The 24,554-nt window shown below is 42.2% G+C and overlaps 1 protein-coding gene across 1 annotated transcript in view; it reads right to left on the bottom strand.

Annotated features, from left to right (window-relative positions):
* The window catches only part of LOC124711961 (cytochrome P450 6j1-like), a 94,702-nt gene that overhangs the window by 62,781 nt on the left and 7,367 nt on the right, over positions 1-24,554 (bottom strand). Inside the window, exon 2 of the mRNA XM_047242243.1 lies at positions 21,259-21,383. Within this exon, the coding sequence (XP_047098199.1) occupies positions 21,259-21,383 (125 nt within the window). The remainder of the gene's footprint in view (positions 1-21,258; positions 21,384-24,554) is intronic.

The following is a 24,554-nucleotide window of genomic DNA, read 5'->3' on the forward strand; positions in this document are numbered from 1 at the left end:
AATGAAGGGCATTGCTACAACGACGGAAAATTTAGATGCAGTCGAAATGTCAGCTGAATAATTAGAACTCACTTGGAAAAGCTGCTTTCTATAACCACTGGCAGAGCGCCAACAATGCACAGTAAAATAAAAGGATTTATTGGCCTACCGCGGAAAAAACCTAACGTGTCTAATTTACCTTTCGTTCACTGTTTAGCACACCAAGAGGATCTTTTTTCAAAAGTTATCGTTCTTCATGGCGTGATTGACATAGTGGTGCGTGTCGTGAACTGTATTCGTTCTCACGGGCTCATTCATCCTCAGTTCAGTAAATTTTTCATTTCATTTGAAGAGGAGTATCTAGATACCCACTTCCAAGTTCAGGTATGCTGGCTGAGCAAAGGAAAAGTTATTTTCTCTTTTTTCGCTCAAATTATGGATCTTCTAAATAATTTAAGCCTGAAACTCCAAAAAGTAAATAATTTTATTAAAGACATGATTGGGAAAATAAAAGCTTTCCAGCGTAAACCTTTCAGAAAAAAAGTACACAACTCTTTCCTGAGTTAGGTAAGCAATACATAAATTTTTACCTTTAATAAGTTAGCCGAATTTTAAAAAAATCTTTATTCCAAACGATAATACGGTTTTGCTTGACATCTGTACAGGAAAGAGGGCGGTTTGAAAAACATGTCGGGGTGAGACAATATCTTCAAAATGAGTTTAGCGGCCGATTCCGGGCAATGTCCCGGTACATTACTAACAGCAAGTTAAGGTCTGTCTTCTTAAGCGTACAAATGTAACATTATATTAAAAACATCACCTCACTGTGCGTGTTTATTGTAAAATAACGCTTTTCCGTGCTTGAGGGCAACTTTACACATTACTTTCACTTATTAACATTTGGTTTTGTTTTGATTACAGGAAATTACTAACTTATAGCCAACACTAGATGTGTTTCTAAAGCCAATTCCGACTGCAACTGAAAGTTCGTCTCCCGATTTATATTTCGAATAAATCCATTTGCAAACTGATAACCACCGAAAGGATTTATCTTACAATACCAATGGTTTGATTGAATTTTCTAATTTTGGTAAGAACGAATTTGCGATCCGTTTTACTTGCTAAAAACACACAGCAGTCGAAATCCCATTAATTTTGCTTTATTTAAAACAACCGGTTTCGACAGACTTTGCTGTCACCCTCAGCTCTTAAAAAATCTTTTTGCTCTGAAACGTGTTAATTTCACGTTGGACCCAACGGGAAGTTCTTATCTGTAAAAAAAAATCAGCACATCCTGACAGTATTCTGATTTATATCCACATGACAACCTTGGCATGAGGATCACAGTAAAATATACACGTTTCATAAGAAAAAGATTTTTTAAGAGCTGTAGATGAGAGGAAAGGTTGTCGAAATCGGTTATTTTAAATAACGAAATATTATGCGATCTTGGCTGCTGAATGTTTTTACCAAAGCTTTCCTAGAATTACACCAGAATTTGTCGACTGAAGAATTTCCTTAACTGACAGAGAAGCAGTGAAGATCATTTGTATTTTTGATTCCACGTATGTATGTGAAAGCGTTTTTCTTTGTGTCAAAACTAGATTGTGTGTAAGTATTTTTGACTGTAATTAAAAATTTGCTCTAAGAATTCCTGTCAACTGATTCCTTGTTGCACATCTTAGTAGCATAATTGCATATAAAGAAAGGAGAAAATAGAAGAGATGATTTTCTGTTGGAACCAAAGTTACATTTATTATATTTATTATTATTATCATTGGTATTATTTAAATCTCTTTTGCATTGCTAATCTTGTCCCACCAAACTCAGCTCTCCGGCCACTACACAGAAACACTTGACACTGACGAAGAAGAGCGAGGTGAAGTTTTGGAAAAGGTCGACACAGATGGAACTAGCGAGACAAGAGTGGAGAGCTGCATCAAACCAGTCTCTCGACTGAAGACCACAACAACAAGATCAGCAACAAGCTCACACAATTTTACCGACGAGGCGCTGTGCCGAACTCGTAAGTCCTCTCATCTACAGCTCTTAAAAAATCTTTTTCTTATGAAACGTGTACATTTTACTGTGACCCTCATGCCAAGGTTGTCATGTGGATATAAATCAGAATACTGTCAGGATGTGCTGATTTTTTTTTACAGATAAGAACTTCCCGTTGGGTCCAACGTGAAATTAACACGTTTCAGAGCAAAAAGATTTTTTAAGAGCTGAGGGTGACAGCAAAGTCTGTCGAAACCGGTTGTTTTAAATAAAGCATCTTACTCTTGTCTCGCTAGTTCCATCTGTGTCGACCTTTTCCAAAACTTCACCTCGCTCTTCTTCGTCAGTGTCAAGTGTTTCTGTGTAGTGGCCGGAGAGCTGAGTTTGGTGGGACAAGATTAGCAATGCAAAAGAGATTTAAATAATACCAATGATAATAATAATAAATATAATAAATGTAACTTTGGTTCCAACAGAAAATCATCTCTTCTATTTTCTCCTTTCTTTATATGCAATTATGCTACTAAGATGTGCAACAAGGAATCAGTTGACAGGAATTCTTAGAGCAAATTTTTAATTACAGTCAAAAATACTTACACACAATCTAGTTTTGACACAAAGAAAAACCCAGCACTTGTGCGAAGTGGAGGAATGAAAGTTTGCATCGTCGTCAACAAATCGAAGCCGTCTTCTGCAGTCTGCACTGTGCGATGGACTGGTGCAAACGTCCTGAGCGGAGCTTCCATATGGTACGCACAATTCTTTGGACTGCACGGCATATCTGGTACAGCAACCGTGTGTTGCATTTATTGGTTGCAGGAGAAAGAATAGATTTATTGATGCGTTTCCTCTTCACGGGCATCATCAATAAACTTTAATATACTGTAAAATTTATATTCCTCAGATCGTGGGGATCTCTTTGTGTACCTTAAACATACTGGGGGCAGTTGTAAAAACAGGGATGTCATACTACCACACTTGCAGCATAGTCCGCCCTGGTAGCTGAGTGGTCAGCGTGACAGACTGTCAATCCTAAGGGCCCGGGTTCGATTCCCGGCTGGGTCGGAGATTTTCTCCGCTCAGGGACTGGGTGTTGTGTTGTCCTAATCATCATCATTTCATCCCCATCGACGCGCAGGTTGCCGAAGTGGCGTCAAATTGAAAGACCTGCACCAGGCTAACGGTCTACCCGACGGGAGGCCTTAGCCACACGACATTTCTACTTGCAGCATGTAGCACAATGTGTACACTATGGAAAAATGTGCTCCAGTCCGACTTACGAGTTCGGCACAGCGCCTCGTCGGTAAAATTGTGTGAGCTTGTTGCTGATCTTGTTGTTGTGGTCTTCAGTCGAGAGCCTGGTTTGATGCAGCTCTCCACGCTACTCTATCCAGTCCAGCTACTTCATCTCCAAGTACTGCCAACTACATGCTTCTGAATCTATATAGCGTTTTCCTGCCTTAGTCTCCCTCTATGATTTTTACCCTCTGCACTTCCCTCCAGCCGACCGGAGTGGCCAAGCGGTTCTAGACGCGTCATTCTGGAACCGCGCCGCCACTGCGGTCGCAGGTTCAAATACTGCCTAGGACACGGATGTGTGTGATGTCCTTAGGTTAGTTAGGTTTAAGTAGTTCTAAGTTATAGGGGACTGATTACCTCAGAAGTTAAGGCCCATAGTGCTCAGAGCCATTTTTTGAACTTCCCTCCAGTACTAAATTGATGATCCCCCGATAGCTCAGAACGTGTCATACCAACCGATCCCTTCTTCTAGTCAAGTTGTGCCACAAATCCCTCTTCTCCCCAATTCTATTCAGTATCTCTTCATTAGTTACGTGATCTAGCCATCTAATTTTCAGCATCCTTCTGTAGCACCACAAAAAAATGGTTCAAATGGCTCTGAACACTATGGGACTTAACATCTGAGGTCATCAGTCCCCTGGAACTTAGAACTACTTAAACCTAACTAACCTAAGTACATCACACACATCCATGCCCGAGGCAGGATTCGAACCTGCGACCGTAGCGGTCGCGCGGTTACAGACTGAAGCGCCTAGAACCGCTCTGTAGCATCACGTTTCGAATGCTTCTGTTCTCTTCTTGTCCAAGCTATTCACTTCCATACATGGCTACGCTCCACACAAATACTTTCAGAAATGACTTCCTGACTCTTAAATCTATCCTCAATGTTAACGAATTTCTCTCCTTCAGAAACGCTTTCCTTGCATTGGCAGTATACATTTTATATCCGCTCTACTTCGACCATCATCAGTTATTTTGCTCCCCAAACAGCAAAGCTCATCTACAACTTTAAGTGTCTCATCTCCTAATCTAATTTCCTCAGCATCACCTGGTTTAATTCGACTACATTCCATTATCCTCGTCTTGCTCTTGTTGATGTACATCTTATATCATCCTTTAAAGACACTGTCCATTCCATTCAGCTGCTCCTCCAGGTAATTTGCTGTCTCTTCAGAACTGCATTGTCGTTGGCAAACTTCAATGTTTTTATTTCTTCTCCAAGGATTTTAATTCCTACTCTAAATTTTTCTTTTGTTTCCTTTACTGCTTGCTCAATATACAGATTTAAAAACAACGGAGGCAGGGTACAACTCTGTCTCACTCCATTTTCAACCACTGCTTCCCTTTCGTGCCCCTCGACTGTTATAACTGCCATCTGGTTTCTGTACAAGTTGTAAACAGCCTTCGCTCCCTGTAATTGACCACTGCCACCTTCTGAATTTGAAAAAGAATATTCCAGTCAACATGGCCAATAATTTTCTCTAAGTCTACAAATACTAGAAACGTAGGTTTGCCTTTCCTTAACCTACCTTGTAAGAGAAGTCGTAGGGTCAGTATTACGTCACGTGTTCCAATATTTCTATGAAGCCCAAACTAATCTTCGCCGAGGTCGGCTTCTACCAGTTTTTTCCATTCGTCTGTAACGAATTCGTGTTAGTATTTTACAACCGTCATTTACTGAACTGACAATTCATTAATTTTCACACCTGTCAACACCTGCTTTCTTTGGGATTTGAATTATTATATTGTTCTTGAAGTCTGAGGGTATTTCGCCTGTCTAACACATCTTGCTCACCAGATGGCAGAGTTTTGTCAGGGCTGGCTCTCCCAAGGCTATCAGTAGTTCAAATGGAATGTTCTTTCCTCCCGCTGCCTTGTTTCAACTTAGGTCTTTCAGTTTCCTGACAAACTCTTCATGCAGTATTATATCTCAGATTTCATCTTCATCTACTCCCTCTTCTATTTCCATAATATTTCCCTCAACTACATCGCTCTTGTATAGACCCTCTATACACTTCCTCTACCTTTCTGCGTTCCCTTCTTTACTTAGAACTCGTTTTCCATTTAATTTTCCTGTAGGCAGTGTCTAGCTTATCCATATTGATATGTGCCTTATATTTGCTCTACAGCCATTCCGGCTTAACCATTTAGCACTTCCAGAGGATCTCATTTTTGAGACGTTTGTATTCCTTTTGGCCACCTTCATTTACTGCATTTGTGTATTTTCTCCTTTAACCAATTAACTTCAATATTTCTTCTGTTACCCAAAGAATTACACTAGCCCTCGTCTTTTTACCTACTTGATCCTCTGTTGCCTTTACTATTTAATCTTCTGCTATTGCATTTCTTTCGCATATTCTTGTCAATCGTTCCCTAATGCTCTCTCTGAAACTCTCTGCAACCTCTTGTTCTTTCAGTTTATCGAGGTGTCATCACCTTAAATTACCTGCTTTTTGCAGTTTCTTCATTTTTAATCTACAGTTCATAACCAATAGATTGTGGTTAGAGTCCACATCTGCCACTGGAAATGTCTTACGACTTAAAACCTGGTTCCTAAATCTCTGTCTCACCATTACATATTCTACCTGAAACCTTCCAGTGTCTCCAGGCCTTTTCCACGTATGTAACCTTCCTTCGTGATTCTTAAACCAAGTGTTAGCTATGATTAAGTTATGCTCTGTGCAATGTTCTTCCAGGTGGTTTCCTCTTTCATTCCTTATCCCCATTCCATATTCACCTACTACTATTCCTTCTCTTCATTTTCCTACTATCGAATTGCAGTCCCTCATGACTATAAAATTTTCGTCTCCCTTCACTATCCGAGTAATTTATTTTATCTCATCATTCACTTCTCCAATCTCTTCGTCATCTGCGGTGCTATTTGCCATATAAACTTGTACTGCTGTGGTAGGCGCGAGCTTCGTGTCTATCTCTGCTACAATAATGCGTTCACTATGCTGTTCGTAGTGGCTTAACCGCGCTTCAATTTTTTATTCATTGTGAAACGTACTCCGAACTGGGGACTATTTTACCTCCTGAATATTTTACTCAAGAGGACGCCATCATCATTTAACCATACAGTAAAGCTGCATGCCCTCCGGAAATATTACGGCTGTAGTTTCCTCATGCTTTCAGCCGTTAGCGGTATCAGGACAGCATGGCCATTTTCGTTAATGTTACAATGCCTGATCAGCCAATTATCCAGACTGTTGCTCCTGCAATTACTGAAAAGACTGCTCCCCTCTTCAGTAACCACACGTTTGTCTGGCCCCTCAACAGATACCCCTCCGTTGTGGTTGCACCTGCGGTACGACTATCTGTATCGCTGAGGCACGCAAGACTCACCACCAATGGCGAGGTCCATGGTTCATGTGAGCTTCAACCAGTGATAAATTCTACAACCACTAACGAAATGATTGCGTTTTCAGCACAACTATTTGACGAATGGATCTACTGAATGAAGTTTAGCTATCGAATATGAGCTGACTGACTATGTGATATTAAAATGACTTTGCAAGACGTAGAAGGCTCCAGAAACTGAGAGTGACGGAGGAGAAACGCCTACAATTCACACCTCTTATGCTGAGGCTTCAGAATCCTTAGACACTTTTGTGAAATTCATAGAGAGGAGCCAATAATACAACGCTTCTGAAGTTATTAATATGCAAATTGTACAAAATAATTATTGTTCAAGAAAAGAATTCAAGAAACAATCGGACAGGTCTGCAATGTTTCAGAGGGCTCAGAAGAAATTTTCAGCTTCACCGTGAATGTTAGATACCAGTCCGATGTATTCCTCGCCCTCTACAACGTCAGGTAACTGTGTTATCCCTGAAGACAGTGTTTCCAATTAAACTGCACCAGATACTTGGTGAAAATTTTTATTAATAATCTTGTTCTTCGTCTTTTGAAATCCGTGGTGGTTGTTTCATTTCGTAACTGGAGTTTTTATTCTTTTCTGCTACAATCTCTCCTGTTGTGTCCACTAAGTAACTGTTACTTGTTTTCCCATTAAAATTAGAGGTTTTCCTTATATCCCTATTTTTAAATCAGTTCTTTTTAAATTACCTTAATAATGCGGCATGTTAGATAATACGGCATTAAGAGCCTCAAGCATGCAAAATTATTAAGGTCGTATTAAATTTTGTCTGCACCGCCACAGGAGATTAAACACGAATTCCGGCCTGCCGAGTTAACCATTATCTAGGATGGACCTTCAGTACTGCAGAGAGAACATTTACCTAAGCGTAACCCATTGGACGGTACGATCGCAATTGTTGAACGAACGGACGCCACGCCCCCTCTGCAGAGCCTCAGGAGCTGATTTACGCTGTACAGCGGGCCTGAGCGCCACCTGTTTCAACGTGAGACGTCAGGAAACCCTTTCCTACCAAGACTAACAAACGTGCCACTTAGTCTTCATCAGCTGACATCATGTGTCTTCCCGTGGCTGTACGATATGAACTACATTATTTGTTAACATAATTAGATGACGTCGTATATATGTTTATGCCTTCGTAATACCTCTAACATTCACTGCCTAGTATTATCCAAATAGTATGTTTATATTACATCGACTCCTGCATGTGAGGACTTAAGACGTGCTTAGACACTGTTGTATCGAGCGGATAGTGCCTCAACGTGTCCCGGGCATGACGTTAATCTGTGACCACACACTGAATGACCATGTGTATAGGTGGTCTGCTCTCCATAACCACAAACAGCTTCTTTGGAGGGCACACGCGCACCCTTGTGCATTTGAAATGATAAAATCACATCTAAATGCGGAAGAATCTATTAAAGGTTAATGACGTAAGACGCCGAAAGCAATAGGAAATCACGGCAGTAAATACCCTGGTGGTATCCCTAGTCCCATTGGACGAAACCCTTTATGGACTGGCTGTTCCTGAGATGAAATATTCCGCAGTAATATGCCCACAATCTGATCTCCAGGTGGGCACTACTCCAGGGAAACCGTGAGCTGAGAGATTAAACAAGAAGACTGAAACGTCTAGACTGAGGACTGGAACTTGGAATGTGAGAACAATGAAAGAGAAGGTTAACTAAAAAACGTGAAGAACGAAATGAAAACATATAACATCAGCGTTTTAAGACTACGTGAAGCAGAGTTTGTTTCTGTGGGTATAGGATGATTTACAAGGGGGGGGGGGGGGGACTGTAAAGAAGGAAGAGCTGATTTATTTTACAAGAAGAATCTGGATAAAAGCGTCTGTGACACAGTAATAGCAATAAAGATATTGAGCTACACTGTAGGTATCTTATTTTGGCAAGTGTGCATGCGTACATCAGAAGCAGTACAGGAAGAGTTGGAAAAGATATATGAACAGATAGAAGATGTGTTTGAAGAAAATGGAGTAGGTCACGTAAGAACAGTAATGACGGGAAATTGGAACCGCGGGTGAGGGAAAAGGTAAGCATGGGGATATTGTTAGACATTACGGACTAGGACAACGGAATGAAAGAGGAGATAAACTCATAAAGTGAGAGGCTTGAGTTTTGGCTAACACCAGATTCAGGAATTGAAGACTGCACATATGAAAAAGGCTGCTGATAAAGCTACGTACCAGGTAGATTATATTTCAACCAGTCAAAGATTTTAAAACAGCATCAGGATGTCTAAAGCTTTCCACGGAATAGATGCCAACATGGATCACAGCTTGCATGTAGCAGTCATCACAATTAGGCCGAAACATAGTAAAAACATACAACTAGTGAAAAAGTGGAATCGAGCAAAACTGAAAAATGAAGAGCCTTTTACAGATAGTATGGAGGAAAAATGTGGGAACGCTGAGATGAGTTAGGATACATCAGAAGAATACGTTACGTCAGAGACGCAATGCTGGAAACTTATGAGACACGTGTTAGATAAACTAAGCGGAGAAAATGCAAAAATGGCTCTTCAGAAGAAAACTTAAACAAGAATTGAGGAGGACTATTGACAAAGCAAGAGAAGACTTAATGAAAAAGCGATGTGAAGAAATAGACCTATTAGAAACGCAAGGGAAAATAGATTAAATGTACAGAGATGCAAAGTGTATAACAATGAAAGTCTCGCAAACATTAGCAAGTAAGAATAATAAACAAGCAAGAAAGGTAACAAAGAATTCTGAAGAAAACAAAGACTCATGGAAGGCATACATAGAAGATCTGTATGATCCTCCGGATAAAGGATTAGTCTTAGAACGAAAATTACTGGGATCCGCAATAGAAAAATGGGAGGTGGAGAAAACCGTCCAAGGTCTTAAGGAAAGGAAAGTGACGGGCTGTGATGAAACACCGTCTGAGCCACTGAAGGCCTTAGGCAGTAATGCTGATATTAGAATTACAAATTTGATCGACAGAGTATATGATACAGGTGGTGGTTGTTGGGGTATTTAAGGGGGACTAAACAGCTAAGGTCATCAGTCCCCCATTCCAAAAAAAAAAAGGCGAGACAGAAATGCACGAAACAGGTAAAACCTCAAGGGGAAGGAGACTCCCCCCCAGGCCCTAAAAGAACACAAACGCGGTAACGAACACGACAGACATGAAGACACCAGACAAAAGGAAAAAGAACAAAAGAAGAGGACCGGAGACTGGTTGACTGACCACGACAACAATAATAGGGAAAGAGTCAACCAACATATTATACAGGTATCTGACCTGAATGAGACCTGGTAATTAAGGAAGGAAGGATTGGGTTGCGAATATGGAAGGGAACCGAACAAATTACTATTGGTTTGCATTTTTAAAACAAGGCAATGAGGTCGCAATTAGACTTTTCAAGCAAGTAACTACAATCACAGCTGAAGGCCTTTAACGCCCAAAGTGGCAATTATTAAAAATTTTACCAATATAGTGTCAAACGGCGAATGGCATAGCAAAAGTTAATTAAAAAAACAACAGATCACCAAAGAGGTGAGACAAATGATGTTAACTTAATAATACAATAATAAAATAATAACACAATAATAAGACATCAGGGCCAGTGACAGACGGTGCTCTTGGAATCAACCTCTGAGTAGGTCACACCAGAACACTTTCGCTGACGAAGAGAAAGGCAGCCAAGATGGTACAAAAGGCTCTGAGCAGTCCCCTAGAACTACTTAAATCTAACTAACCTAAGGACATCACACACATCCATGCCTGAGGCAGGATTCGAACCTGCGACTGGGCAGCCAAGAGTTGCATTCAGATCACAAGATGATAACTCGGACTAGTGGCAGTCTAACGAGCGACAAATGATAATCTTGGTGAGGCTACCTGACATCAAACAAAACAACTGAAAGATGTAAAATCATGCCAAAACCGGAACCAGTGGTCTGTGCTTAGAGCGCCTGGAACAAGAAGGTATGACTACCACTAAGGTAGAAGAACGCCACCCAACCTAAAATCAAGAAGCTGTCAGACTCCTCACCGGACAGCGGCGGCAAGGCGAGGAAACGTACACTGGCGTTACATACACTGACCCCCAGGGCAGGTAACTGGGGCGTTAGAGGCCACAAGACAGAAAAGTACCGCTGGTTGAATTTAAAAATGTAAGAAGATGTAAATAACAATGAGAAGCTCAGGAAGGCTAATCAGATCAGCCTTTCCAAGGTACTCCACTCACCAAATTTTCGCCTCGGCGACACTGCGAGCAGCAACACGAACCCAAGTCACTGGAGAATCGCGAGCTTTCACAGCGGTGGAGGTTTCTCTTTGCGAGTTGCAATGCACTCAACTTAAACATGCAGGATCCGGCAGTCCATACACGCTGCCAGCGGTCCCGGCGTGTTGTCGCTCTGCGCGGACCTCACTTCTCCTGCCTCGCCAACCGAACTCCACACTCACACCACACGGAATAAGAACGAGGTCGCCCCAAAGATAGGGCAGCATAACTACGTATCGAAAAGCGCCGCTGCTGCCGCTAGCAGACTGGCAACGCTTACGAAACTGAGTGGCGCCAGTGAACACGAGAAGAAGAGAAACAACGCAAACATGCCAACTAAACGATACGGTCTGGCACCAACGCGAGCCGCAGCACAGCCCACTGAATATCTCCTTAAGACCATAATGTTTCCCTCACCAAACAAATACAATGTCAGTCAATATAAAGACTATAGGACAATTGCTTTTACTGGCCATGTTGAGAAGGCTGTGGCCAGAATACTGGTGAGAAGTACAAGTCAGTCGGAAGAGAAAGAGCAAGGATACAACTGAGAGTCAGAGCATGATGACAGAGGATCGAGGGTGACGGGTCAGCTCGTCGGATGAACCACGCTTTGGACACCAGGTCGATGGTCCTCTCCATAAACGCCATCATCCAGGCGAAGGGCTCCTCGAACGTGCGCTGCGCCACGGACACAGGCTGGGAGGAGCAGTATTATGTGATGATAGACACCCTCCTACCCTTGTGTGGTACCTGTGGTAGTAACCGAAGACACAGTGTCAGCTGCTTGATGTATTACTTAACGAAGATGTCATCATCCAGCAGTATAAGAATCCGTGTGTCGAAGCCGGAATCGTGCTATAGCGGTTCGAGGAGCATGATAGCGAAATCACGTTAACGTCTTGGGCACCAAATTCGCCTATTCTGAATCCGGTGGTTCCCGTTTGGGTCGCTATCGAGCCCCGTCGCTGCGTACGGGAATTATATGACCTGTGCAGACACCTGCTGCCGTGCAGTTCCATAAATTTACCAAGGAACTGTAGAATCAATGACGCGCAGAAATCGGTGGTATACTGCGATACAAAGGTGACCCAACAAGCTATTAATCAGGTGGTCCTAATGTTATGGCTCGTCAGTGTATATGGCGTTGAAATCCTCCCGTCTCCTCTATATCTTTTTTGTTAATGATAACCTTCCCTTCTACAATAACCTATGAAACCTTCCCTTACGATTTCTACCTCTTACTTAATAATAACAAATGAAATCTTCCCTTTGAAATTAATTCTCTTTCTCTATCTTCGCATATAAATTTAAATGCTGCTTATTAAAAGTTATTTTTTGATTATTTCGACGAAACATGGAATATGTCGTCGTCGTGGCCCTCAGTCGTTACGTAATTCATAGTTAAACGTTTTCTTGACAACAATAAAATTTGGTGAAGTTTTACGTTGATGGTTTTTGTGATGGATTATAATCAGTAATGCAATATTGCTGGCAAAAATCAGTTATATTCTGAATGAAATTATTTTACACAATTTCAAATGCGACTTACTTTTTACAATAACCTTACAACTAGCAATGCGCAAACCTACCTTCAGTAGTCTTGAGTTTCTCAAAAAATTAATTCAATAATACTAGTTCCTCTTATGATAATAGTTAGCTGATGTCTCTGTACATCCGTTTATAATCTCTTGTAAATCATAGCTAGTGGCTGGCAGGCACACCGCTCCTCTCCGGTCCCTCCTGCCAACAATGCTCTCTGGTGCAGACAATCCCTGCTACCATTACAAAATGTATCTATGCACCGTCTTCCCCGCTCTTTTCTTAAAATGTATCCATGCGCTGTCTCTCCCGCCCTTTTTAAAATTGTATCAATGTGCGGTCTCTCTTGCCAACAATACTTTGGTGCAGACATTCCTTCCTACCACAATTATTTCCAACATGACAAATATTAATTATTCCTACTTAATCCTATTAATAAAATATAAACATCTTTCATAAATAGTGATTTGACAATAGACAATAGAAATATACACGTCTTACAACGTAACTGAAATTTTCCGTTCGGCATAGGTACCACGCAGGGGTAGGAAAGTGTCTATCATCGCATAATACTGCTCCTCCCAGCCTGCGTCCGTGGTGCAGTACACGTTTGGAGGAGCCTTTCGCCGATGACATGGTAATTCTGCCAAAGACAGCAAAGGACCTGGAAGAGCAGCTGAACGCAATGGACATGGTCTTGAAAGAAGGATATAAGATGAACATCAACAAAAGCAAACCGATAATAATGGAATGTAGTCGACTTAAATCGGGTGATTCTGCGGCAATTAGATTAGGATATGAGACGCTTAAAGTAGTAAGTGAGTATTGCTATTTGAGGAGTAAATTAACTAATGATAGTCGAAGTAGAGAGGATATAAAATGTAGACTAGCAATGACAAGGAAAGCATTTCTGAAGAAGAGAAATTTGTTAACATAGAGTATAGATTTAAGTATCAGGAAGTCGTTTCTGAAATCATTTGTATGGAGTGTAGCCATGTATGGAAGCGAAACATGGACGATAAATAGTTTAGACAAGAAGAGAATAGAAGCTTTTGAAATGTGGTGCTACGGAAGAATGCTGAAGATTAGATGGGTAGATCACATAACTAATGAGGAGGTATTGAATAGATTTGGAGAGAAGAGAAATTTGTGGCACAACTTGACTGGAAGAAGGGATCGGTTGGTAGCGCATATTCTGAGGCATCAAGGGGTCACCAATTTAGTATTGGAGAGTAGCATGGAGGGTAAAAATCGCAGAGGGAGACCAAGAGATGAATACACTTAACAGATTCGGAAGGATATAGGTTGCAGTAGGTACTGGGAGTTGAAGAACCTTGCACAGGATAGAGTAGCATGGAGAGCTGCACCAAACCAGTCTCTGGACTGAAGACCACAACAACAACAACTACTGTTATCACTAATGGTGGCAACAGCAGCAGTGGTACTAGTACCGTCAGTATTAACTTTACTAGTTCATATTTAGTATTATTTGGTCACATTCCCATCTCAGACATTCTAATCACTTTAATATTACTTGTCCTACTGAAACTATTAATCCTTAGATAACTACAATGTAAAAACCTAAAGAATGCGTGAAACGGTGATCCCATGTAAGGGAGGGCCTGTTGACCGTAATCAGATCAGGTTAAATAAATAGATAAAATAAAATAAAAAAAGACCAATCATAAAGAGCATGTGTTCGATGTCGTCCCTGTAAATTAAAGAATGTGAAAAGCAAGCAGCCTTGTCATAATATATATAACAATAAAAATGACTTCATCTACTACACATAAGCTACAAGACAAATGGAACAGAAAATAATGGCCCCCCTTTTTCCTCCACTTGGAATTTTTTTTCAGGGTGTAACTACCCCCAGGCTGGAAATTAATAATCTAGTGTTCCACTGGTGTTGCCGTTTATCCGCCACGATAGCTGAGTGGTCAGCGTGACGGACTGCCGTCCTACGGGCCCGGGTTCGATTCTCGGTTGGGTCAGGGATTTTCTCCGCTCAGGGACTGGGTGTTGTGTCATCATTTCATCCCCATCCGGCGCGCAAGTCGCCCAATGTGGCGTCAAATTTAATAAGACCTGCACCAAGGCGGCCGGACCTGCCCCGCAAGGGGCCTCCCGGCCAATGACGCCAAACGCTCATTTCCATTTCATTTCCAGTTCATCAAAATCGCAGGTCATTCTTGCGGTTACTTATTATGAATTCGCAAAATTCCAACAATTGTTGGCAAACTCGTACAACGGAGTCTAGTGACATTGCTGATACAGTTTGGAGAGACATGATTTTATGTTTTTGTTCTTCTCGAGATTTGACCAACTATTTGTATAGCAATTCGCACTATAAATCCGTACTAGTTCTCACTAAGAGGTGCTGTAATTGTTTCACACAGCGAGACGTGTTATATCACCGAGTTAAATGTTTCTGTAAGCAGCAGACGCATGTTCGGAAATAGTTCTTGAGAGTCCTGCGTTACAGCTTATGGCCTGGAATAAGTAAATGCGAAGATAAAGTGTGAATTCTGTGAAACATTCGCAGTGTGGTATGTTCCATTGTTTCTGCTAAAATATACAGGCTGTCTGACAATTCGTATTGCAGCTTATTAGGTTGGATCTTACTGGATAAAGTTTTGATAAGGAACTGTGCCGTGCGTCGATCCCTTCCGCAAAGTTTAGATTTTTTTTTCGAGTTACTGCCTCTCTGGTGGAATCAGCGGTTGTGTAGTATCTCTTTGCCAGAGAGGCTTGGGTGCTAAACTGTTCCGCGAGGCGACGTTTGATGAGCTGCAGCGGGAGTGTGTAAGTAGCAGCAGCACGTGGAAGGTGGCGAGCGGTATTCGTTGCTGGGATCAGCCCGTATGTGGCAGAAAACGACTTGGCCTCACGTGGAGTGACAGCTAGGCCCAGTTGTAGTGGGTCGCCGTTGTTTGGAAAGCTGTAATTTGGAAAAGAGCTTCCCTTTTGCGTGCAAGAGCACTTCGGTTGCCTAATACTGGTGTTGCCACGACGAGATCGACGGTTAAAGCAACGGCTGGAGGCCTGTACAGCCGTCGCTATACTGTCGCTGCGACGTGGTTGCACTGACACACGAGTACTGGGTAACTCCACGCGAAGTCGGGTAACTTCATTATTGAGCACTTGGCCATCTGCGTGCTTTAGTTGTTCGTCTTAGAAAACTGTAATTGAGTCGACCCTTGGGGACGCCATTAGTTCCATTATATCGTGACTGGTCATTTGTTTGTTTTAACTGTTCGTGTTGCAAGACTGTCATTTAGTTTGCCCTTGTGGGCACCATTATTTTGGCCGTGCGGTTCTAGGCGCTTCAGTCCGGAACCGCGCGACTGCTACGGTCGCAGTTTCGAATCCATCCGCGGGCATGGATGTGTGTGATGTCCTTAGGTTAGTTAGGTTTATGTAGTTCTAAGTTCTAGGGGACTGATGACCTCAGATGTTAAGTCCCATAGTGCTCAGAGCCATTTGAACCATTATTTTGTACGCATGTGTAGGGCCAGTGGTAACTGATTTATGATTCAGGTCTTATCGTGTCAATTTAATGAAGTGTGTAACTAATTGTTAGGAAGTGAGCGCAAGATTGAAGTGTGAAATGAAATAAGATAGCAATATTACACCTCTGTAAACGCGCTGAGGTAGCAGCGGATAAATTTGTTGTTGTGTTAAGGAATTACCTATTGCAATTGCACAGTTCACTTCTGTTAATTTGACGTTCATCTGAAGGAGTTTTGCTCGTAAACCTGTTTTGATATTGTTCTGTACTCGTGTACAGTAAATGGTAAATTTTAAGTTTTGGCCCGAGAAAAACTGGTGCGTACAGAAGGTGATACGGAGGTCCCTCTGTAATCTGTTGCTGTGTATTTCAAGTGCGTTTGCTAAAACTGATTTATCTGAATATTTGTTTGGTTTGAATTGCTGTCAGTTTCTTATTATAAATTTGTTTAAGGGTTACTAAATGCATGTTTAAGGTAGCAATGGGGATTTTAAACTTCCTATCACAAGCAGTTATCGAGCTAGAGGTTAAATTTTTAATTGATATTGTAATTATTTTGGGCTCAACTTTCACACTATCGTATCACCGGTGTTTCAACCTTGACACCTTATCAGTGTAAATATAATTAATGAAGAGTAAACATTGTAATGGTTACCCTTTAAAAGAAAAAGAAAATAGTTATGGCAATGTGTTTTTAATAAGTGTTGAGTAAGAATTGTTTATCAATAAATTTGTGTTGTAGAATTTCTCAATTAATCTTTGCCCGGCACCTTACCACTCCTTCATAGCTCCTACCATATCAGAAAGCGGTGTCCAGAAATGCAGCGTTTAGATATAAAATAAATTTGAATATAGGGGCATTTCCAAACACCGGCTTCATAGTGCGCACACGAACTGAGAAGGGAGCGCTGCCTTCAAACCGTGTTGTAATTATAACATCACCAACACCATTTTCGTCAGACTCCAACCACGGCTGCGAGAGACTGGTACGTTCGGACCTAGGTGGAACTGACTGTGGTACTCCACCCACGCGCCGCACTCTCTACATTGCAGAGGACGTCCTTCGTCAGGTATCAGAGAACCCGATGGTGTGTACACGAAACATTGCCCGTGTCATGGCCTATTGTTCCGCTGCGTACCTACCGTGAAGCAGGAGATTTGAAAGTGATCATATCTTCAGAGTTATTTTGCATCCAAACGGTACATTTCCGAACGTGGATTACTCATCAGAATTCTGTGTAGAAAGTACCCTGTAAAACTTCAAGATCGCTGCGCTAGGAACTGTGAAATGTACTGTAAAGCGTCTGTTCAAAAAATTCCGGAACGTTCGTAATTTCGTGCCAATGATGTATCGGAGCGGAATGCGGTTGACATCCCTGCACACGCCTGTGGTTAACATGTAACAGTTGAGAGTTTCGTTGCTGTGTGTATGGTAGTTATTGTTCAGTGCTACAATGAGTAGAACGTCGTATCGCACAGTTTGCGAGTTAGACAGCAGCAACCTATGTACATTAAATTTTGCGTAAAATTCAAGAAAACTTTTACAGAGCCTCACCAAATGATGCAGGAAGCCCACGGTGATGAGTGCTTAAGCCATACTAGTTGTTGCGAATGCTTCACACGGTTTAAAGATGGACAGACGGAATGGTTGCAAAAACACACTTGCCCTCTTAGCCACAAACAATCCAGAGCTAATAGAGAGCATCATGACTGATACAGGGATTAGTGATCACAAGGTTCTTGTAGCTAAGCTCAATATCGTTTCTTCCAAATCCACCAGAAACATACGCAAAATAATTTTATTTAAAAAAGCAGATAAAGTGTCACTAGAAGCCTTCCTAAGAGACAATCTCCATTCCTTCCGAACTGACTATGTAAATGTAGACGAGATGTGGTTCAAATTCAAAGATATAGTAGCAACAGCAATTGAGAGATTCATACCTAATAAATTGGTAAGAGATGGAACTGACCCCCCATGGTACACAAAACAGGTCCGAACACTGTTGCAGAGGTAACGGAAAAAGCATGCGAAGTTAAGAAGAACGCGAAATCCCGAAGATTGGTTAAATTTACAGACGCGCGAAATTTGGCACGGACTTCAATGCGAGATGCCTTTAATAGGTTCCACAACGAAACATTGTCTCGAAATTTGGTAGCAAATCCGAAGAAATTCTGGTCGAATGTAAAGTACACAAGTGGCAAGACGCAGTCAATACCTTCGCTGCGCAGTGCCGATGGTACTGTTACCGACGACTGAGCCGCTAAAGCGGAGTTATTGAACGCACTTTTCCAAAATTCCTTCACCAGGGATGACGAATGGAATATTCCAGAATTTGAAACACGAACAGCTGCTAGCAACAGTTTCTTAGAAGTAGATACCTTAGGGGTTGCGAAGCAACTCAAATCGCTTGATACGAGCAAGTCTTCAGATCCAGATCGTATTTCGATTAGATTCCTTTCAGATTACGCTGATATAATAGCTCCCTACGTAGCAATCATATACAACCGCTCGCTCACCAATAGATCTGTACCGACAGATTGGAAAATAGCGCAGGTCGCACCAGTGTTTAAGAAGGGTAGTAGGAGGAATCCATCGAACTACAGACCTACATCATTGACGTCGGTTTGCAGTAGGGTTTTGGAGCATATATTGTATTGAAACATTATGAATCACCTCGAAGGGAACGATCTATTGATACGTAATCAGCATGGTTTCAAAAAACATCGTTCTTGTGCAACGCAGATAGCTCTTTATTCGCACGAAGTAATGGCCGCTATTGACAGGGGATCTCAAGTTGATTCCGTATTTCTAGATTTCCGGAAAGCTTTTGACACCGTTCCTCACAAGCGACTTCTAATCAAGCTGCGGGCCTATGGGGTATCGTCTCAGTTGTGCGACTGGATCCGTGATTTCCTGTCAGGAAGGTCGCAGTTAGTAGTAATAGACGGCAAATCATCGAGTAAAATTGAAGTGATATCAGGTGTTCCTCAGGGAAGCGTCCTGGGACCTCTGCTGTTCCTGATCTATATAAATGACCTGGATGACAATCTGAGCAGTTCTCTTAGGTTGTTCGCAGCTGATACTGTAATTTACCGTCTAGTAAGGTCATCCGAAGACCAGAATCAGTTGCAAAGCGATTTAGAAAAGATTGCTGTATGGTGTGGCAGGTGGCAGGTGGCAGTTGACGCTAAATACGAAAAGTGTGAGGTGATCCACATGAGTTCCAAAAGAAATCCGTTGGAATTCGATTACTCGATAAATAGTACAATTCTCAAGGCTGTCAATTCAACTAAGTACCTGCGTGTAAAAATTACGAACAAATTCAGTTGGAAAGACCACATAATATTGTGGAGAAGGCGAGCCAAAGGTTGCGTTTCTTTGGCAGGACACTTAGAAGATGCAACAAGTCAACTAAACAGACAGCTTACACTACACTCGTTCGTCCTCTGTTAGAATATTGCTGCGCGGTGTGGGATCCTTACCAGGTGGGATTGACTGAGGACATCGAAAGGGTGCAAGAAAGGGCACCTCGTTTTGTGTTATCACGTAAAAGGGGAGATAGTGTGGCAGATATGATACGCGAGTTGGGATGGAAGTCATTAAAGCAAAGACGTTTTTCGTCATGGCGAGATCTTTTTACGAAATTTCAGTCACCAACTTTCTCTTCCGAATGCGAAAATATTTTGTTGAACCCAACCGATATAAGTAAGAATGATCATCAAAATAAAATAAGAGAAATCAGAGCTCGAACAGAAAGGTTTAGGTGTTCGTTTTTCCCGTGCGCTCTTCGGGAGTGGAATGGTAGGGAGATAGTATGATTGTGGCTCGATGAACCCTCTGCCAAGCACTTAAATGTGAATTGCAGAGTAATCATGTAGATGTAGATGTAGATCCTCGTTCAGGACGCCCTTGGACGGCTACTGTCGACGCTCTTGTCAGGAACGTCATCGAAATTGTGGACTGACTGTCCGAGAGATTGCCGAAGAATGTAACATTTTGGTTGGAAAATGTCATGAAATCCCAACACAGCATCTTGGAATGCATCGTGATGCTACCAAGTTCGTCCCACAGCTTATGAATCATGAACAGAAAGACCTTGGCGTCGCAGTCTGTCAAGAGATTTTGGATCCCACAAATAACGAAATGTTCTTGAAGACAATCATGATTGGTGATTGGACGTGGATTATTACGTTAATAGCAAGGTTCGGTCTTCACAATGGGTCGGGAAAGGTTCTGCAAGATCAAAAAAAAGCTCGTCAGGTCTGGTCAAATGTCAAAGCCCTTCTGACAGTTTTCTTTGACTTTGAAGGATTAGTTCATCATGAATTCGAGCCACAGGGATAAACTGTTAATCGATGGTACTGCTGCTACGGTCGCAGGTTCGAATCCTGCCTCGGGCATGGATGTGTGTGATGTCCTTAGGTAGGTTAGGTTTAAGTAGGTCTAAGTTCTAGGGTACCGATGACCTCAGCTGTTAAGTCCCATAGTGCTCAGAGCCATCTGAACCATCCATCTGATAGTACTGCTGGGACGTGTTGCGACGCCTGTAAGAAAATGTGAGAAGGAAACTGCTTGAAATGTGGCGAGACAAGTTCATGGCTCTTTCATCACATAACGCCCCAGCACATACATCCGTGTTGGTGCGTGACTATTCGACAAAAAATGAAATTACTGTGCTGCCTCATACTTCGTAGTGTCTAGACCAGTTGAAAACCCCGTTAAGAGCACGAAGATTCGCAACGATAGACGAGATAAAACAAAATTCGCAGACGGAGTTTCGAGCGATCCAGCAAGCGGCGTACCTAGACTGGTTCCGTAAGTGAAAACGGCTTTAGGAGCATAGTGTCAAATGCGGAGGAGAGTATTTCGAAGGATACCATGCAGAACAAGTAAAAGGTAAGAGTGAAAAAATTTGTGGACAATGTTGCGGAAGTTTTTGAAGACACCTCGTATTTCCTGCGAATGATTCAGTTGTGCCATTTATCGACATATGACTAAATGAAATCAATATGTACATTATAAAATAGTCAAACCGATGAGAGTATTACCACGTTTCGTTTTCATTTACAGTTTCTATTTTTTATTTATTATTTATTTATTTTGACTGTTCATCAACATTTGTACCACAGACTTATTTTTATAAAATTCTGTAAAAACCTAACTAATTGCTTTTCTAAATTCCGAAGTAGCAATTACGTGAACGAGTACATCATCAGATTTTTCTTTCAGACTCATCCTTTCAATTATTTAACTGTCATCGGAATGGCACAGTACCTTCAGAAACAGCGGCCTCAAGCTGACGTGCCAAATTCTGTCCGACTTCGTTAACGAGGTGAAACATGAGCTTCATTTTAACAGAAGAAAAAGCAGGAGAAAGCAGCGTGCGTAGTTTCTTCCACCTGTAACAAATAATTTTTTTTTTTTTACACTTTCGATCGAAGAACCACGAAACTGCTGTGGACCACTAGGCAGAGCAACTTACAACGTCTTTAATTAATGTGAAAAATCGTAAGTCCCAAAACTTGATAATGAGTTAACGAAAATGTTCTGGCCCTGTGTACGCTACGATCACAGTAAACTCGATAGATGATTCTGGAATTACTTCAAATATAATAATAATAATAATAAACTAATTATTTATTAGAGTATGTAAAGAAACGTGTGCTGACATCCACTAGTAAAACCTGCTGATAGTATATGTACAAAGATCCGTAAAACGAGGTAATGTACAATGATACGCACCATTTGCGCTGACCGAGTTGGAATCGACCTATTATGTCGTGAGGAAGGCACACGCCGGAGACAACAATGAATAAGACTGTACAGGTATCCAATACAATCCAGTAAGAGCGATTCACCAATGAGAGCAGTACTGATGAGAGATAACATTCCCTTAAGCACTTAAGCATTGTTCTACGTCAGTACCATTTAATTACTGCCCTCAGAGAGTGGTGCGAAGTATAAAGAAAAGAGTTGTCAACCATTTATAGTATTGCCATAGCAAGCGTTGAAGCGTGAAAGGGGTTTGCAGCATTGATTGTCTATCCAAGAGGAAAAAGAGCGTCTCATTTTTTCACCCACATCCCAGACGGATGAAACTGAGGCAAACGAGCGCCAAATTTGGAATACCGTAACCAGAACTGGGCTTCAAGTTTCCACCTAACTGCTAAGTGAAATTCAGAAAGGTTTAGGCGGAACAAGGAAATTAGAACCATTTCTAAATTGTTTCAGTCACATTTTAAGCCAGATTCATAACTGCACTGAGTGTTTCTTTGGTAAAGTACCCGTGAAGTTAAGAGTGGCCGACAAATATTCAACTGGTTCGCATAACAAGCACTGTACTATCATTGACGTATGGTTATAATGCTACAATAAAAATTAGAGTTCTCACAAAAATCCATATGTAATTCTGTGACTGCTGCTATTTTAAACTGTACTTCAGGTTTAACGGTGCCGGAACGCAGATTCCATGGGCCTTCCCGTCTTCTGCCAATTAAAATATGAAGAAGCTAGAGGCAAGAATAGTAAAAATATCTATATTTTCGCGGCACAAAAACTGATCCATAAGATTTAGGGCGTGCAACCGCATGAATTCGACTTCCTCTTCTAATTTTTCTGTTGAATACCGTTCAGCCATTTTTCTGAATGAGCCGAGGTGACTGACGATCGAGCTTTTTTTCCCTATATTCTATCTTCAGTTCCCCATCTGGGGTGAGCTGGCAGCAGCACAGGTGCTGCTCTTCAGCTGAAAGACATTACAAGTAGACAGGATGACATTTAAAACAATACAAAGAAGAAAACATGGCGAAACATAGAAAAGAAGGGTGTAAGATAGGAGAGCACACATACAAAAAGCGGCGACTGTGAAACGGAGGTAAAAGTCTAAAAAAGTATTTTATACAAAAAAAACCACACTGTAAGGATTGAAAGGCACCAGGCAAAGTAAGGCCAGAGCATAAAAAGTCGAAGAACAACTAAAACAGCCACGTGAAGGATGGCGTAACATGGAACAATCATAGACTATATACAGGTCGAGCACACAGTTAAAACAATAACACTTGATGACACTGTATAATAACACCGACAACAACAGTAATGCAGCACACTTGATGATGAATAAAAACATGGGAGTATCTGCCAGGGGTGGGGGACAAGGGAGAAGGGAAAAGGAGGCGAGGAGGAGGGGAAAGAAAGGGGGATGAGGTGGGGGCGAGCAGAAGGGAACAGGGGAGGGGAGGGATGGGAGATGAAAATAGCTGAGGAGGGGGTGCAGGGACGAGTGAGGGGGGGTGAAGGAGGAAAATCCGCTCCAGGAGAAGGAGGGGACAGGCAGTGGGGTGCCCTGGAAGGAGAAGGAAACAAGGCCAGGCTACTATTGGTAGGAATGGTAGATGTCACAGCGAAGTTCAACATCCAGAAGAAGGAGATGCTGGAAATTGCCCTGATGAAGGAGATGGAGGGTATGGAGGTGGAGATATGGAGGAATACAGTGATAGAGGTACATCAACAGGTGGGGCATGGAGAGGTAGGAGGAAACCAGGGGGTTGGTGGGATCAAACCTGTGGACCGTGTAACTGATGTGGAGATGTTGGAGGAAAAGGAGTGGGTGAGTGGAGGGGATAGGGTCATACAGGAGGCATGTGGGGGAAGGAAGGCAGATATGGAAGCCGAGGCATAGTGCGTGATGTTCTAGGATTTGGAGGGACTTATAATAGCAGGGGGGGGAGGGAGGAAATCCAGGTAATGCTGGCATAACAGAGGATAAGATAAGGGATTTGTAGGTGTGGAGGATGGTGGAAGAATGCAATCCCCGTATCTGGCTAGACACGAGTTTCAGGAGGCAGAGGCAGGAATGGGCTTTCTGCTGGATGGTCTGGAGATGAGGGTTCCAGGTAAGGTGACGGTTAAGGGTGAGGCCAAGGTGTCAGAGGATTGGGGTAATCCAGATAGGACGACCATAAATTTTTAGGTAACAAGCATGGAGACAGAATGAGCAAGTGCTCTGGCCTATGATGATTGCCTGGGTTTTGGAGGCGTTGATATGAAGGAACCACTGGTTACATCAAATGGTGAACTGGTCAAAGTCGGGTTGAAAGGCGCATTGGGACCGTTGAAGGTTAGGATAGATAGCCAGGAAGGTGGTGTTATCAGCATATTGTAGGAGGTGAACAGGTGCAGTGGCTTGGGCCTATCTGCAATGTACAGTAGATTGAGGAGAGGGGAGAGGACATTGCCCTGGGGGATGCCAGCAGTGGGTTAATAGATATGGGAATTGGTGTTGTGGCAGGTGATATAGGAAGGACGGTGTGCCAGCAAAGAACCGACCTGTCGGACAAAATTGATAAGCAGGGCCTAGGTTTGGAGTTTACAGAGGAGACCGAGATGCCATATGTGGTCGTCGGGATTTTGGATGTTGAGGGAAACAAAAATGGCAGAGCAACGGGAGTTAAGTTGCAGGGAGAGAAGGTGGATGAAGTTAAGGAGTTGGTCTTCGGTGGAGAAGGAGTGTCAGAAGCCACATTGGGTAAGGGGGAAGAGTTGGCGTTGTTGAAGGTGATGATGGATATGAC

This window comes from Schistocerca piceifrons, chromosome 8, assembly GCF_021461385.2.
Source record: "Schistocerca piceifrons isolate TAMUIC-IGC-003096 chromosome 8, iqSchPice1.1, whole genome shotgun sequence".
Classification (NCBI taxonomy): domain Eukaryota; kingdom Metazoa; phylum Arthropoda; class Insecta; order Orthoptera; family Acrididae; genus Schistocerca; species Schistocerca piceifrons.